The 18599-nt window shown below is 46.7% G+C and overlaps 1 protein-coding gene across 1 annotated transcript in view; it reads left to right on the top strand.

Annotated features, from left to right (window-relative positions):
- The window catches only part of LOC128825414 (histo-blood group ABO system transferase-like), a 29930-nt gene that overhangs the window by 1757 nt on the left and 9574 nt on the right, over window positions 1–18599 (top strand). The window contains exons 2-4 of the mRNA XM_054007917.1: window positions 7547–7640; window positions 10639–10695; window positions 12535–12582. Coding sequence (XP_053863892.1) covers window positions 7547–7640; window positions 10639–10695; window positions 12535–12582 — 199 coding nt within the window. The remainder of the gene's footprint in view (window positions 1–7546; window positions 7641–10638; window positions 10696–12534; window positions 12583–18599) is intronic.

Genomic DNA, 18599 nt, shown 5'->3' on the forward strand with positions numbered 1-18599 from the left:
CATTGAGGAACTGGTAGCTGCTTCCGTTGTTGCTGAAAGAGCATTGGCCTATGATTTATTTTCCCTTTTGGAGTACTCTGGGCACATGGCAGTTGTGACGTTGTGCAGTCTATATGGTTTTATAAAAACATGATAAGTGAATATAATGTAACTGGGTTAGCTTTAGAAAAATATGGTAAAAAGTGAATATAATGTAACTGATATGCTTCATGCAAAAGGTCTCTTGTAAGGTATCATTACAAAGCTTATAATCTACTGAGTGTGATCATCCGATTTGTATAAATGTACCACTCTTGTATCTAAAACTAGAAATATAAAACATAACTCTGAGGGCCTATTGTAATTATGTAAAGTTTGGGCCATTAAGGGTGGTTTGGAATCTTGATGACTCCCATTGTCTGCAGATGGCCGTATTTACCTGTGAGTCTTCCTGTATATGTGTGTGCTGGCAAGTGAGTAATGAAGTCTTGCAGTGACATGTGATCATGTCAACTGAACTGGAATCCATCTTTAACCTGGTGCTTTTCCAGTGAGGAGGGATGGAAACCCAGAGGGACAAAGAGTTCCCACCTTATGCAAAAGATATATAAAGGGGTGGAAGAGAACAAGGGAGAGAGGAGCCATCATGAAGAATCCCCTAGCTATCACCTGAGCTGCAACAAGAGCTGTACCAGGGGAAAGAATTGTGCCCAGGCCTGGAAGGTGTCCAGTCTGAGAAAAAACTTACTGAAGCATCTCTGAGGGTGAGATTATCTGTATTCAGTTTGATTAGACATAGATTTGCGCATTTTATTTTATTTTGCTTGGTGACTTACTTTGTTCTGTCTGTTACTACTTGGAATCACTTAAATCCTATTTTCTGTATTTAATAAAATCACTTTTTATTTAGTAATTTACTCAGAGTATGTATTAATACCTGGGGGAGCAAACAACTGTGCATATCTCTCTATCAGTGTTATAGAGGGCGAACAATTTCTGGGTTTGCCCTGCATAAGCTTTATGCAGGGTAAAACGGATTTATCTGGGTTTAGACCCCATTGCGAGTTGGGCATCTGAGTGCTGAAGACAAGCACACTACTGTGAGCTGTTTTCAGGTAAACCTGCAGCTTTGGGACAAGTGATTCAGACCCTGGGTTTGTGTTAGAGCCAGACACTCCTCTCTGGCTCTAGCAAGACAGGGTGCTGGATAGGGTTACCATACGTCCGGATTTTCCCAGACATGTCCGGCTTTTGGGGGCTCAAATCCCTGTCCGGGGGGAAATCCCCAAAAGCCGGGCATGTCCGGGAAAATCAGGAGGGCTTGGTGGTGCTCGGCCGGGGCCTATTTGGCTGGTGTCGGGGCCGGGGGCATGGTGCCGGGTCGGGAGCAGGGCCCGGCGCGCGGTGTCGGGCCGGGGTCCAGGAGCCCGGCGCGCGGTGCCGGGCCGGGGTCCAGGGGCGCGGGGCCGGGCGGGGAGCCGGGGTCCGGGCCGGGAAGCCGGTCCGGGGCCGGGGTCCGGGCCGGGAAGCCGGGCCGGGCCCGCGGGGCCGGGAGCCGGGGTCCGGGCCGGGAAGCCGGGCCCGCGGGGCCGGGGAGCCGGTCCGGGCCCGCGGGGCCGGGGAGCCGGGGGGTGCGCCGAGCCGCCGGGGACCGGCAGTGCTGGGCGGGCCGGAGGTGCTCGGCCGGGGCCGGCACCCCAGGGCCCGAGCCGACCCAGGCTGGAGCCGCCGGGGGGCCAGCCTGGGCCGCGCCTCCTCCCCCCACACTCCCCCTTACCTGCTTCAGGCTTCCCGCGAATCAAATGTTTGCGGGAAGCAGGGGAGGGGGCGGAGACTTTGGGGAGGGGGCGGAGTTGGGGCGTGGGTGGGGCTAGGGGCGGGGCCGGGGCCCCATGGAGTGTCCTCCATTTGGAGGCACAAAATATGGTAACCCTAGTGCTGGAGTCCTGAGCTGGCAGGGAAAACAGAAGCAGGGGTAGTCTTTGCACATTGGGTGGCAGCTCCCAGGGGGGTTTCTGTGATCCAACCCATCACAGCAGTATTTTCAGGGGACATATCAGGGACAGTTGTAGAGCTGCATATGATGTGGCCTTGAACAGATTTTAGTTGCAAATTGGAGCTAGCCAAAGAAGGGGGTTTCCTAGCAGCTGTTCCCTTCTATTGCAGCATTAGATCCACCGGCAGTGTTGGTGGATCCAGGCCTGTCCAACGAATGCGGCTCATTTAACCAGCCTGTAGTGTTGCTGGTGAGTGCCGAGCCCCATTAGCTTTTGAGCAGTCCCATTATCCATTGGCTTGGATGTGGTGTGTTTAATTTCAAAGGAATAAATGGGCCCAGAGAGCCAAAGATGTTAACATGATCCTGTCACTATACAGGCACTAAACTGTTGAACACGGTTGGGGGTTTTTGAATACAGAGACCTTGGCCTGCTTAGCCCCATGGCAACCAATGCCATTAAATATTATCTTTTATTATAGATACAGTACAAAGGAAAATCAGTTGAAGCATTTATAATGTAATGTATTAATTAAAGCTTCAATTTAACCAATCTCCCTTCCTCCCTTTCCCATTAGCTGTAGCTGGGGTTTTTATAAGGAAAACTTTCTCTTTGATAGTCTTTTATAGTAATGATCATAATAATTGTCTTTTTTGGAGAAAAGAGCAAAAGTTAGTTCAGAGGGGCTAGAGCTGCTGTTATTGTTAACGTCTGATCTGGTTTCTTTAAACACAAAACAAGACAAACACAAACAAAAGGGAAGAGAAAAGAATAGCAAAAATAGAAAATGCTGCTTCTGTCTCCAGTGTTGGCTTTCACTGGCAGCCTCATGGCCAGAAAAACATTGCCACAGGTCACGATTTTATTAGCCGCTCTGAGATCTGTCAGATTTGCATCGTCGGCTGTTTAAGTAATTGCTTGTAGCTGCCTCGCAATCTTGGTTGGCTCAGCTACACATTTATTAAGCAAAGAGAGGTAGGAAAGAGAAGAAATAAGGTGTGGAAGGAAAAGGACACAGGTGGGAGAGATGACAGCAGGAACCCACGTCTCTCATTCCAGGTGGTGTTCAGGATTGATCTGAAGCTGGTGGATGTGGGGATGTCCTATGGGTCCCAGTCTGGTCAGGCCATCTCGCAGAATCAGGAGGATAAAGGCTCAGCAGTGTCACAGTGGAACCAGGGCCCCCAGAAATTAGTGGGGGTGGCAGCCAGGATGCTGAAACTTGTTCTTTTCACTCCAGCTGACCTTGGTGTTTTGTTTGGTTCATTAGTTCCTGGTTCCTTCTTCCTGGTTTACCAGTCATGATCTTAACACAGCCCTTGGCTGGTACTGGACCTTTCAGTTTGGACTAATTCAATCTGACTCAGTTTTCTATCCACATTCATTGCTATTGATGATTGTGACATTTTATGAATTTTCACTCACTTTCCAACAGCTGAGCTCACAACTGGAGCAAGCCCCAGTTATTGCAATATCCCTCTTTTATGAACCAATTCTGCTTCATCTCAGACATTGGTTTATAAAACAGACAGAACTACTGTAATCTACTCTCAAAATGTTTAGAAACATGCCAGCTCTTGTTACTCCTGTCAAAGTTAGACTCAGGATTCATAGTTTGTTAGACCACTCTGTTTTATTAACACAGCGCTCTGCTAATACATTCAGATAATGTGAGCCCCCATGCAAGATTCAAACCGTCTTATTTATACAAATAAAAGGGTGCGAACTAAACAAAGGGACAGAGAGAGCAAAATTGTAAAATTTGCATAGGGCGCAATATGCATATCCTGCTTCCTTATTAACTAATGCTTCACCAATTGCCCTTAAGTGGGGCAATTCATTAAGCGGTTAATGTCTGCTTTCCTGCCCCCTGGCTTGCAGCATTTCTCATTTTTACTTAAAGGTACATACAGCATTCTTTAATTCATTCTATTTCTTTAATATAATTCATTTCACTTTCACACTCCTTTGGCTGTATGTCCAGAATGGGTTTTTTTTTTTTAAGTGACAAGGGGGAACCATCTTTTCCTCTTTTTGCCACCTGCACATTTACACAAATCATGAACATTCTATACACGAGGGGTTAAACTAACTTGCTTCGAAAATTATTTACCCCTTATGGCATTTTTACCGAAGTATGTTGCGGTCTTTTAAAAAGAAGCAACAACACGACTGGGGGGTGGTGGTGATTATTTTTGCATTCATGAACCATTTACCAACACCCCAAAGTGCAGGAAAAGTACACAGGCATTTTTGTCCAGGGACAGACTTTGCCCAACCTGTTTTATCACCAGCTTTTGGGAGGATGTGGCCATTGTGACCTTGTAGCTTATCACGGAGAGGTGACCCCATGTCGGAGAATAACAGAGTTCTCACTTTTTGTTTGGGTACAGCAAATCAGATACTTTATTTTCTTTCTCTCTATCAATTGCATAGAGGGAGAGAGCTAAACAGGTCTCTCAACAGGTAAACAATTTCAGCAAGCATTTATACCTTTTGTTACAGACAATAATGAGCAACAGCTGCATTTTGTTTATACATAGGTCATTCTGATATCTTGTTTTGCTCACTAATGTAGACTCTTAGTCTACATTCCATATTATCTACACAAGGTCGCAACAATTTCTCACACAGTTCTTTCCCACTCGCCTCACACATTCCTCGCTTCTACAAATCTCGCGTTATTAGGGTTACAGTTAGCCTGATTCTTGCTAACAAACTGTCATGCGTTGCAATCCCCTTCCTGTCAGTTCTTTCTCTGCTTCCACACCCACAACACTAGCACTGTGCTGTTGCACATGCAAAACACAACAAGACACACTAACATCTACAACTAAACAATCACAAAGATTACAACAAGAAGTTTGGTGCCGGCAACAGCCCTTACTTCAGGTGGATTGACTCTTAATTCACAGTCGCAGCCGTGAATCAAGCTGGCATTCTGTTAACAAAGAATAACCCATGATGACATTTTAGCAAAAATTTGCTTTAGCAGCTTAACCTTCAATTTAAAATACTTCATTTTTACAACTTTTGTTTTTTTCTTTAAAATGCCTTTACATAAAACTATCAAAGTTATCAGTTACAAAAACTACAAACCTCCAAAAAAAGAAAAAGAAACAAAACCATTAGTTAAAAGCTTAAAATAAAATCTTAAAACAATTGTTAAGCACTCTTAATTTTTCTAAACATGAGCGTTAACAATTTGCTTTTCATCGTTACCATATTATGCTTGTTTGTGCTAAAAGATTTTAATGCAAATATTTTTTTTAAACAATTTTTAAAACTGTGTGTTAGCTAAGCTAACCAGCTATGGTGATGTATGTTTATCCTAGACACTTGGGTGACCCACCAAATAACATTAATTTTATTACCGTACAACCCTAAAGAGTTGAACATGATTCAGAGTTTTGAGTACAGAGACCTCAGCCTGCTTGGTGCTGTGGCAATAACCAAACTGCAACATTTTATAACCTTTTATTAAGATAAGAAGGGAAAGCGTCTGAAACATGTAAAGTATTAAGTAAGGCTTTGACTTTAACAATATTGCTTATATCCCTTCAGCTGTAGACAGCGCTTTTTATAAAGAAACCTTCTGTTTGAGTTTTTTAGATTGTAATAGATAATTGTCCTTTTTGGGGAAAAGAGACCTATCCAGTCAGTTAGGATGGTCTAGAGCTGCTGCTGTTAAAGTCCAATGTTTCTTTTAAAACAAACACAAACAAGGTGAGAAAAGAACAGCAAAAATAGAAAATACACCTTCTATCCCTAAGGTGCCATAAGTACTCCTCTTCTATCTCTGGTGCTTTCACTTGCAGCCTCACTGCTACAGAAACATGGGCACAGCCCATGGTTTTATCAGCCAGTCTGAGGCACGTCAAATTAATATCAACATTGGGCTGTTTAAGGCATTGTTTTTAGCTGCCTCTCTAATCACTGGCTCACAGCAGTGGTGCAAGAGATCTAGTCTTTGCTGGCTAAGCTAGACATTTATTAATTAGAAGGCAGAGAGAGAGGGAAGGAAAGGAAGCTATAAGGCAGGGAAGGAAAATGACACAACGGAGGGGTGACAGCAGAAGTCCAAGGCTCAAATTCCAGGTGCTGTTCAGGTCTTAGCTGAAGCCAGTGAAGGTGGGGATGTCATTTGGGTCCCTCTCTCTGGCTCAATCTGGTCAGGACATTTCTCGGTATCAGGATGATGAAGGCCCATTTGTGTCCCAGTGGATCGCAGTATATGATGGGGGTGGCAGTCATGATGGCAAAGCTTGCTCCTACCAATCCACTTGTCTGCACCCTGACACCACGATTCCCTTCCAAAGCCTCTTTGAGAACTCCAAAAGGGAGTGGCGGGTGGAACAGCCTATTGTCTTATTATTTTGTCTACCTATGAGGCCTAATTTCCAACAGATCGTTTGGTCCATTAGCTTTCCAGTTCCGTTCTCTTTTGTCCACCAGTCATGATCTTACCCATCCTTTTTGTCTAGACTAATTCACTCTATCGTTAATATTCAGTTTTATAAGCAATTATATGTAATAAGCTGAGTTGGATTTTTTTTTTGTTATGTTATATTTGTTAGAGTTGCCCAACACAACAACCACTTTCATGATCATTCAGAATAATCAGCCACTTGGCTGGCCAGTTCCTCGCACTTCTAACGGTCTGTGGCCTGTGTGTTCTGTATTTCCTTATGCATAAGACCCTAGAGGAGGGGAAGAAGGTTTTTACAGCTAATCATTGAACTGGGAGTCTGGGTTTTGTTCCCAGCTGTGTCAAAGATTTGCTGCATGAACTTGGGCAAGTATCTTCCAGTACAAGAGTTGTATATAAAAATAGAATCTGTGAAATGTGTATATATTGCTGTGTGTGTAGGGGTAGATCCTGCACCACTGAACTCAATGGCAGTTTTGCCATTCATGTCAATGAGTGAAGGATCAGGCCTATAGTGAGTATATATACATTTCACCATCTAGTAGTATGTGAGCATAGTAGAAATTGGTGTGTTGTTCATAAGTCTGTAGGTTTAATGAAGCTGTTATGTTCTGCTAATGGCTTCCGGCATGCTGCTCTTTCTGGGCCTCAGTTCCTCCATCTGCAAAACAGTTATAATGATATTGACAGAAGTTCACGGCCACGTTGAGCTTCCCAGTTTTCCCTACGCTACACAGCAGGAGTGCTTGAAACTTCACTGCAGCAGTGTACCCAAAACTTCACTGCACCAGATCCTCCAAAAGAACAGGAAGGAGAATTCTCCCTACTGGCAGTATAGCGCCTATGACAACTAGAGGAGTTCTGATTCCATTCAGTAAAAGGCAGTGGTAACACACACACTAACCTGTCCATTACAATACCTACCCACTACATGGGGCTATTGTGAGGTTTATATAGTGGGTGTCTGGAAGGAGTTGGGAATTAGCGATGTGTGAACAAATTCCCCTTCCCCTCCACCCAATAGGTTGTATCCAGGTTTTTAGCCTTACCACACAGCATGGCAAAAGGAACTGGATTGGCAGTCAATTGATATGGCTTTGAACTGCGTGTACCAATCTCTTGCACATCTCCTTTATTCCAGGGAAAACAGGAGGGGTCAAAGGCTATTTGACAAAGCGCCGTCTTTATGTCGTGGGTTGCATCACACTGCTGTGCTTCAGCTTTGGCTTTGTTTGGTAAGTTGATGATCTGTCGATTCTTTAACAGGGTGACTGGCCTGGTGGATGGGGTGAAGCTGAAGACATGATAGCTCTTTATTTTAGTAATGCTGTTGTCGAACTCCCACGTGACATTCTCATAAGCAAAGTAGGGAAATATGGTCTAGAGCAGCGTTTTTCAAAGTGCGGGTTGCGACCCAGTGCTGGGTGGTGGCATGTCAGGCACTGGGTCACACTGGTCAGCACCGCCGACCGGGACATCGTTGGCGATGCTGCTCAGCTACCTGTTCCGACACCGCACTGTGCCCCAGAAGCGGCCTGCAGTGGGTCCGGCTTCTAGGCAGGGGTGCCATGGGGCTCCTCGTGCTGCCCCAAGCACCGGCTCTGCACCGGCCAGTGGGGCCAGGGGGCAGTGCCTGTGGGCAAGAGCCGCACGGAGCTGCTTGCGTGCCTCCGCCTAGGAGCTGGACTTGCTGCTGGCCGCTTCAGGTGCAACGTGGTCTGCGGTGCCAGGATGGGCGGGAAGCCTGCCTCTGGCCCCCAGCTGTGCCACTGACCGGGAGCCGGCGGAGATAAGTTAGCGCCCCAATCCCCTGCCCCAGCCCTGAGCCCCCCAAACCCGGAGCCCCAGCCTGCACCCCCAGCCCAGAGCCCCCTCCTGAACCCCAAACCCCTCATCCCTGGCTGCACCCCCAGCCCAGAGCCCTGACCCTCTCCCACACCCTGAACCCCTCATTTCTGGCCCCACCCCCTTCACCCCAACCCTCTGCCCCAGCCCTGAGCCCCTCCGACACCCCAAACCTCTCATCCCCAGCTCTGTTGGGTTGTGGGCATCAATAATTTTCTTCAACTGGGTCCCCAGAAAAAAAGTTTGAAAACCAGTGGTCTAGATTAAACTCCTATAAGGTGTATTGAAAACAGATTAAAAGACTGTATTCAAAGCATAGATCTCAATGGTTCGCTGTCAAACTGGGAGGATATATCTAGTAGAATCCTGCAGTGGTCTGTCCTGGGGCCAGTACTGTTCAGTCTTTTTATTAATGACTCTCTACTTCATTATCCAAGTATGTGTAATGCCCACAGACCCAACTTGTCGGCAGGCAGGGTTGAACCTGAGACCTCTGGAACTTAGTGCATGACCCTCTACAGCAGGGGTGGGCAAACTACGGCCCGGGGGCCGCATCTGGCCCTTCTGACGTTTTAGTCTGGCCCTCGAGCTCCTGCTGGCGAGTGGGATCTGGGGCTTGCCCCGCTCCAGCCAGGGGCTTGCCCCACTCCACACGTGCCATGGTTCTGCATGGCTCCCGGAAGCAGCGGCGTGTCCCCCCTCTGTCTCCTACACGCAGGGACAGACAAGGGGCTCTGCACACTGCCCCCGCCCCAAGCACTACCACCACAGCTCCTATTGGCTGAGAACCATGGCCAATGGGAGCTGCAGGAGCAGCACCTGCAGATGGGGCAGGGCGCAGAGACGCCTGGCTGTGTCTCCACATAGGAGCTGGAAGGGGGACGTGCCGCTGCTTCCAGGAGCTCTTTGAGGTAAGTACCACCCGGAGGCTACATCTCTGATCCCCTCCTGTCCACCGAAACCCTCATCCCCCAGCCACACCCCAGAGCCCACACCCCGCACACCAACCCCCAATTTCATGAGTATTCATGCCCTGCCATACAATTTCCATACCCAGATGTGGCCCTCGGGCCAAAAAGCTTGCCCACCCTGGTTACATATGCTTATAAAATTAACAATGACACCAAACTGGGAGGGGTCACTAGCACTCTGGAGGACAGGATTAGAATTCAAAACAGCCTTGACATATTGGAGAAGTGGTCTGAAATCAACAAAATGAAATTCAGTAAAGACAAGGGCAAAGTACTACACTTAGCAAGTTAAAATCAAATGCACAACTACAAAATGGGGAATAACTGGCTAGATGGTGGTACTGCTGAAAAGCATCCGGGGGTTATAGTGGATCACAAATTGAACATGAGTCCACAATGTGATTTTCCGTGTTGGTTCCAGGAGATGAGGTAGATGAGGCAATATCTTTTATTGAACCAATTTCCGTTGGTGGAAGAAACAAGCTTTCGAGTTTCACAGAGCTCTTCTTCCGGTGGGGAAAGTAACCAGAGTATCTGGGCTAAATACAAGTTGGGACAGATTGTTACATATAAGGGGGATGTGTGTGTCACACGTGCTGTGGGAGACCACCTAAAATGAAGTGAGCAATTGCGGGTTAGTTGGCAGTACAATGTGTTACAAATTGTTATAATGAGCCATAAAGCCAGAGTCCATGGTTTTCAGTGTCTAGCAGAGTTATGAATGTAAGTTCCCAAGCTTGTCTAACTGATTTATTTTTTTTCCAGATTGGGTGCTGAACAGAAGAAAAAAAAAAAGTTGGTTTCTACCTGAAACTGAATTTTTTTTCAGTTTCTTGCCACGCCCCCTCCACCTCCCCTCAAATTGTTTTAGGTGAAACAAAAAGTTTTGTTTTCAGTTTCAGGTCGTTTTGGGGTGTTTTTCATCTTTTAAATAAAAATGAGCTAAATTTAAAAACAATGGAGCATTTGAAACAGAAGTTGAAGCGTTATCATGTAACATTCATACAGACAGAAATACTGCTGAGTGTAAGGTCTTCACAAGCTTGGTTAGTAACGCAGTACATCTGTTTTGCCATATAACTCTTTTCAATTATCTTTTAGTTTGGCCTTCCAATGGTGATTTAATCTGTAAGCTCCTTGATGCAGAGACCATGAGAGATCACTGAGTGCACTCTCAGTGCATGACAGATAATAATATGAAACTACTTTGCTTCACCTACCACGGCATTCTAGCAACCTTTGCATTTTCTCCTTTGGCTGGGTTTGGTTCTATTGTGAGGATAAACCGCTGGCTTTGGTTGATTGGTTCTATGGTTTGTGTCTTTAAAGATGCCTGGATATCGGACTAGATTTTTTTTTTAAGTGTAAAGTTTTTATATTATTTAGATGTTTGACATGATGATTGGATTTATTGCAGGAATACGTACAATGATACCTGGGAGTTCACATCAAGCAAGGTCTCCTACATAATGAGGTAACTAGTCCCTATTGGACTTGTCTGGATTTTGTGAGCATCTGAGGTCTCACAATTAGAGCTCTGGAAATCAGTTCCATGTTGCTGAAATTCCTAACCTCTTCTATTTAGTTTTGACTTGGGTTTGCTACCAAATGTCAAATGAAAACTCCATTGAAACTAGCAGTGGCTCCTCAGAGGCAGGTGGAGGGGGAGAGCACTGGGCCAGTGCTTACCTTTTTCTGAATTAGATACATTAAGGGACCAGGTCCTCAGCTGGTATAAGTCCGTGTACTCCACTGACTTCAATGGAGCTATCTACGCTTGCTGAGCATTTCTCCTGGGATCTTTACGTATTTCTGTAAACTGGCTCTGAAAGGTCCTTTCATATGTTCATGTCCTCTGCCAACCTCCTAATGACACCAACAGCCACAGATAAACAGCTGAGTCTCACCTATTGTCTGATCTTGACACAAATCACAAACTGGCTGCCATGTTAGTAAGAACTGGGCAAAGAAGTGTGAGCCTTGACTACCTGATCTGAGCTTGCAATGGAATACAGGAGCAGGTGAGAGTTGCATGGTTTGGGGTTTAGTTATGGATGTGCTGTGCAGACCTATTCCCCCATTTTCTCTCACCTGCATTGAATCTCTGGCACTATTTGGGCTGGCATCCAAAGGTGTAATTAATTGCTTTCTGAAAACTCTGCCTGCCGTTCCTTCTCTAGTGAGGGATGGCTTGTTTATGGGCCATCTTTAAAAGCCTCATTTCCTCCTGCCAGCCAGCCAGATCTGTCGGTGTGTCCCTCTCTCCCCTTCAGCCTCACACTCCCTCATGGACTCCCAGCATCCCGTATGCCTCTCAGCCTTCAAACCGTTCATTCTCAGTTCTTACCACACAAAAAGGCAACAAAATGAAAAGAGTTAGTGCTCAATGAACAAGCAGCTATTCAATATGTGTGCACCCAGCCTTCATATAAACTAATTTGTATGGCACCATATGCCCTATGCATTGAATGAGCCAGGGGTCCTGTGGAAAAAATAGTATGTGATCATGTAATTAAAGACTGTAACCCAAGGCATATGCGCTATGGGGTAGAATTAAGGTTTCAAAGCAACCTTCCTGATATATAATACAGGATAGTTTATATAGCATAACTACTGCACAGAATAGTATAGTAATTGCAAGAAATAATCTCTTACTTTTGTCATTATATTTGGTTCTGGTCTTTGAATGATGCCTATCAGTTGCAGAGCAGAATTTGATTCAGTAAGAGTACACAGGTAAAAGTACTCCTAGGTAATTAGAGGGACAATGAGAGAACCCCATCCACCCAATGTCAGCAGATAATTCCAGAGAAACTTGACCTACCTGTTGACATAGAGTGGGAGATTGCCAGATGGCGTGACATCATTACCAGAGGTGGTAATGTGAAATAAATGGCAGTGTGCCTCCCAATCAGGATTGTCTTTGTGGTGGAAAACCTTTTTCTTCCTGCTGTGCCCCCACCAACAAAAAGGAACAGTATTTCCTCTCTTGCTGTCATACAAGGTGGTGCCATGTGCTGGCTTGGAGAAAGGGGATGAGCATTCGGCTCTCTGTGCCTGACAGTGGCCATACAAACTTTAATTAATAAATTACAGTATTCAATTTTCAGCACTTTCTTTCCATGGCAAAAGTAACCATGACTTGGATGAGGCACAGGAAATAAAACAACCAAGGTGGAATCTTTTATTCCTTTCTGTTAAATATTTGAATGGTGTAAATCTTGAAATTTCAGGTAACTGGCTATTTTGTTCCATGCTGTGTTTTAAAAAAAAAACAACCAAACACTAAATGTGACATGTTTTCTTTCTGTAGCAATAATACCCAAGACTTGGATGACTTTCACAAAGTAAATCTACTAAGGTAGGACCTTTTGTTAATTCCACTTCTTCTTCTTCGAGAGATGTCCCTGTGGGTGCTCCACTCCAGGTGTTGGTGTGTCCCTGCGCCTTCGTTGGGAGATTTTTGCAACAGTACTCGTACTGGCCACGCACGCGCAGAGCCTGCCTCTCTCAGCTCTGAGTATACCTTAATAGTACGCATGCGCGGCCGGTCTCCTCAGTTCCTTCTCTACCGTCCCCAGCCTGAGACGGAGCTCAGCAGACTCATTAAGAACTTTCTTCCTCTTGTTACAATTACCCTTCTAGTTAGTTAGTTTCTTGTTAGTTTGTTGTTAGTCGTAGTTGGTTACCATTTTCTATCTTTTTCTTTAATTAAAAAAAAAAAAAAAATTTTTTTCTTCCTTCCTGTCAGCCGCAGCCGCTTCGAACATGCCTGGCTCCCCGGCCTTTAAGCGCTGCTCTACCTGTAAGAAGCCAACCCCTCTGTCAGATGGCCACTCAAAATGTATAAAATGTCTGGGGGAGACCCACATCCCCCAAAAATGTGCCCACTGCAGTAAACTTAGCTCCAGGGCACAGAAGGACAGGGAACTTAGACTAAAACTGCTCCTCCTTCAGAAATCCCTAGAGTCGGCTTCAGACCCAGGCGCTGATTCCGGCTCTGCTGCCCACCACAGCCCCCCCCGCCTGAAAGAACCATAAGAAAACTTCAAAAAAAGGTTACCTTCTGTCATCCACAAAGGAAACCCTGCGGGATAAGACTTCTCCGGGCAGGTCTACCGCTTCCCTCCCGGTGCTCCCTCGCTTGAGCACGTTTGACACGCTGGGCTCCTCCAGCACCGGGCAAAACCCGCCTGCAGCTGCGGCGGCGGCGCGAAGATCCGGTGCCGGGGCTTCAGGCTTCCAGCTGCCTGCCTCTCTTCTGGCACCGTTCGGCACCGCAACGGACGCGGTGCCGACATATCACGACCTGCCTGACCCCCCCGCAGGCTGATATTGATCTCCCGGCACCGGCTCTGGCACCGACACCCGCCGAGCTGACTGGCAGTGAGTCAAGGCTCAAAACACCAGTGCAGAGGAATTTTTCCTCACAGCAGATTCCTCCCGAACAGCGTTCACCTCACACAGGAGCCTCGGCACTGCGGTTTACTCAGTCAAGGGACCTGCTCGTGTCACCTATCCTGCAGTCACCCCTGCTGAATGCCTGCTTCTCTCCAATGGCTGAATCAGGGTCTGGACAGCCTTCCTCCAGTGAGAAGAAAGCTGGACCGCAGGGGGATTTTTCACCGTATCAAGGTTCCCATCCTCAGATCCCACTCAACAGAGGTCATAGAAAAATTACCTCATCCTACTCTCAGGATCCTGCCCCATGGTGTGTGAACCCCTGCATGGCACCACCTATGCCCTTCCCACTGCCGTGGCAATATTGGGTCCCATGGGCGTCGTATCCTCAAGAACACACTCGCTACTCCACCTCAACCAGGCGCAACACCTGCCTAGCGCCACAAGCTGATGAACCTGCCACCGACGCAAGACACCAGGCAGCACCGTCACAATTGCAGGATCAATCACGTCCTGCTCCTATTCCAGTAGACCTGGAGGTAACGCCTGAAGAAGCCTTACTTCCCCCTCCCCCAACATCTTCGGATGACTTCTCAAAATTTCAAGACCTTCTTTTTAAAAGAGTTGCCAATGAGTTATGAATTAACTTGGAGGAGGTCCCTGAACAGCACGAGTTAACAGACATCCTACAGCCCTCTTCTTCCTCTAGGGTTCCATTACCAATCAACGCAGCCCTTTTAGAACCTGCTAAGGCCATCTGGCAGACTCCCGCTACAAGCCTACCTACCTGTAAACAAGCGGATCGCAAGTACTTCATCCCTTCTAAGGGCTCTGAATTCCATTTTATCCATCCAGCGCTAAACTCGTTGGTCGTAGACACAGCCAACCAAAGGACCAAACAGCAGTATTCCCGCTCCACGCCATCCAACAAAGACAGTAAATGCTTGGACCTCCTTGGACATAAAGTATATGCATCTTCAACGCTACAATTTTGTATTGCTAATTATACTGCAGTTCTCGCAAAATATGACCACAGAAACTATACCACATTCATGGACTTTATTGATGACATTCCAGAAGAAAAGAAGCAACAATTCACAGCTTTAGTTTCTGAGGGACCAATCATACCACGTACCGCTCTTCAAGCGGCCCTCGATGCAGCCAATACTGCAGCAAGATCCGCCGCCGCAGCAGTGGTCATGCGCCGAGGTTCATGGCTCTCGTCCTCTTCCTTTCCTCAAGAGGTCCAGAGTACCATTGAAGATCTTCCCTTTGACGGTGACAAACCCTTTGCTTCCACCACGAACGACGTACTTCATTCAATGAAGGACTCAAGGGCAAGCGTCGTCGTCCCGATTCTTCGGTAACACCTCAACCCCCTCCAACTAATAAGCAGATTTGTACCTATTTTTGGACACTGCCTACGACCATTCTCCCATCAATGGCAGAGCATTACCACCGACAAGTGGGTTATAGAGGTAGTCACAATTGGCTACTCTATTCCCACCCTCCCCGTCCCTCTTCAGGGACCCCTCTCACGAGCCACTGCTCTTCCAAGAAGTACATCATCTCCTTCAGTTGGGAGCAGTGGAACTTGTGCCCGAACGACACAGAGGGAAGGGCTTTTATTCCCGTTATTTCTTAACTGAAAAGAAAACTGGGGGATGGCGACCAATCCTCGACCTCAGGCAGCTCAACAAATTTATCAAAAAGCAAAAGTTCAAGATGGTTACTCTCACCACCATAATTCCAGCGCTGGAGCAGGGCAATTGGTTTTCAGCCCTCGACCTACCGGACGCCTATTTTCATGTGACTATACGTCCAGCCCACAGACGATTCCTTCGTTTTACCCTTGGCTCGACACATTTTCAATACAGGGTTCTACCCTTCGGTCTTTCCACTGCCCCCTGTGTTTTTTTCCAAGCTCCTAGCCATAGTCACTGCCTACCTCAGGAAACAAGGGGTCATAATATTTCCTTACCTCGACGATTGCCTCCTCAAAGCTTCAACGTTCGACGAAGCTCTCCGATTCACGCGGCTCACCATCAATTGTTTCCTATCTCTCGGCCTACAAATAAACAAAAACAAATTCACATTACGTCCCACCCAACACCTGGAGTTCATAGGAGCAGACCTCGATTCCTGGACGGGATTGGCATCTCTCCCACCCGACTGCTTCAACACCATAAAACTACTGGCCATAAAACTTCGCAACAGCCCCCAGGTCACTGCCCGAGACTGCCTACAACTACTATATCACATGGCCTCATGCACTTTCGTGGTCCAAAATGTACGACTGTCCATGAGATGCTTCCAAGCTTGGTTGGCCACCGGTTTACAGACCAAATGTGCAAGGTCTAAAGAAGCCTCTCTCCATACCTTTTGGAGTCAGACTCTCTACTATGGTAGACCGTTCCCTCCAACCTCTGTTAAGGAGTCCCCTTTCTCCAGGATGCTCCATCCCTCATAATGACTACCGATGCATCCCTCACAGGGTGGGGCGCACACATGTCTCACCACACAGTCCAGGGGCTATGGTCTTCAACCGAAACCTCCCTGCACATAAATGTCCTAGAACTTCGAGCCATACGCAATGCCTGTCGTCACTTCCTCCCACTAGTCAGGAATCAACATGTACGCATAATGACAGACAACATTGCCTGCATGTTCTATGTAAACAGGCAGGGAGGAGCTCGCTCTCACTCGCTTTGCACAGAGGCTATGAAGCTCTGGAATTGGTGCCTTGTGAACAACATCTGGATATCCGCTGCCTATCTTCCCGGAGTTAGGAATACCACAGCGGACGAATTAAGCAGATGCTTTCCTTGGGATCACGAATGGGAGATAAACGAGACAATCATCCGCAACATATTCCACATTTGGGGTCACCCAACCATAGACCTTTTTGCAACTGCGAAAAACACGAAACGTCCCGAATTTTGCTCCAGAGCGGGACTGGGCAAACATTCCCTGGGAGACGCATTCATGGTCCCCTGGCACCGGAACGTACTCTATGCTTTTCCCCCCAATACTGGTTCTCCACAGAGTTCTGACAGCGATACAAACAGATTGTGCCATGGTGATCCTGATTGTCCCGGTGAGGGCCCAGACAACCGTGGTTTCCATTCCTCACCAGAATGTCAATTTGACCACCAATTTCGTTGCCTCTCACTCCGAACCTCCTATCACAGCAACACGGCCGATTTCTTCACCCTAATCTGTCCATGCTTCACCTTAAAGCCTGGTTCTTACATGGTTCTCCCAAAACGAACTAGCTTGCTCTAACCAAGTTCAAAGAGTGCTCCTACATAGGTGGTGCGAGTAGGTTGTGTTCTGCTATCTATGAAAGTGGAAGTGATTCACACAAGGGTGTTCAGCTAAACAACTTTCTCCCACGTCGATACCTCTCCCGCTCATACTTGACTACCTATTGGACCTTAAGCAATCTGGCCTTTCTTTCAGCTCCATCAGAGTCCATTTAGCTGCTATTACAACCTTTCATGATGGAATCAACGATAACTCTGTTTTTGCTCATCCAATCACCAAGTGTTTCCTCAAGGAACTCCAAGCCCTATACCCAGACATTAAACCACCTACCACTCCATGGGACCTTCATTTAGTACTATCCTGCCTAACTCAACAACCATTTGAGCCTCTAGCCGCTTGCTGTTTTCATCGAAAGGTGTAAAAGGGAGCATTTTTAGTGGCAATTACCTCTGCCAGACAGGCAGGAGAAATAGCAGTCCTTATGGCAGATCCACCATATACGCTATTTTTCAAGGACAAGGTTACCCTTAGATTACACCCCAAATTTCTTCCAAAGGTGCATTCCTCATTCCACATTAATGAGCCGATACACCTACCGACCTTCTTTCCGAAACCACATGCAAACTCTTTCGAAGTCACAATGCATACGTTAGAGGTACGCAGGGTCTTGTCCTTCTATTTGGATAGAACCAAACCTTTTAGAAGCTCTTCTAGACTTTTTGTCTCCATCGCAGACCGTTCCAAAGGGATGCCTATTTCTACCCAGAGACTTTCAAACTGGATTTCTGAGTGCATCCGATTGTGCTATCGGATAAAGAAAGTTACACCTCCAGCCGGCATCAGAACTCACTCCACTAGATCTGTGGCTTTCTTATGCAAAGTTCCCCTGGCTGACATCTGTAAAGCTGCCACTTGGTCCTCTGAACACACATTTGTTAAACGCTATGCCCTTACTCAAGGCCCTCTCTCTGATACACGATTGGGCAGAGCTGTATTGGCTACTGCATTCCTATCAGATCCGAAGTCCCTACCTCCTTGAGACACACTGCTTTTAAGTCACCTGGAATGGAGCACCCATAGGGACATCTGTCTCTCGAAGAGGCAGTTACTCACCCTGTGCAGTAACTGACGTTCTTTGAGATGAGTATCCCTGTGGGTGCTCCGCTAACCACCCTCCTCCCCTCTACTTCAGAGTTGGCGTAGCCTCCGTTGTAGAGAAGGAACTGAGGAGACCGGACGTACATGCGTACTATTAAGGTATACTCAGAGCAGGGGGGCAGGCTCTGCGCATGAGTGGCCGGTACGAATTCTGCTGCAAAAATCTCCAAGCGAAGGCGCAGGGACGCACCAACACCTGGAGTGGAGCACCCACAGGGACACTCATCTCGAAGAATGTCAGATACTGCACAGGGTGAGTAACCGCCTCTTCCTGTCTGTTTCATGATCCTGCAAACACCAACTTGAGCGGCCTTTAGTCGTATGATAATTCCCATTTACTTCAGTGGGACTACTTGTGTGAATAATGAGTATTCATGTATAGGTTTGCAGGTCTGTCTTCCTTGGACTTGTATTACTTTTAAACCAGTTATGCTCTAATAATGCTGTACTTTTGGTAAACTAAACTTCCAATGTTTTCTTTCTATTAAAAAACAAACATGATATATGATCACAATGACTTTCAAGATGCAAAGATATTAAGACAGAACTTTT

Source organism: Malaclemys terrapin, chromosome 17 (assembly GCF_027887155.1).
Source record: "Malaclemys terrapin pileata isolate rMalTer1 chromosome 17, rMalTer1.hap1, whole genome shotgun sequence".
Classification (NCBI taxonomy): domain Eukaryota; kingdom Metazoa; phylum Chordata; order Testudines; family Emydidae; genus Malaclemys; species Malaclemys terrapin.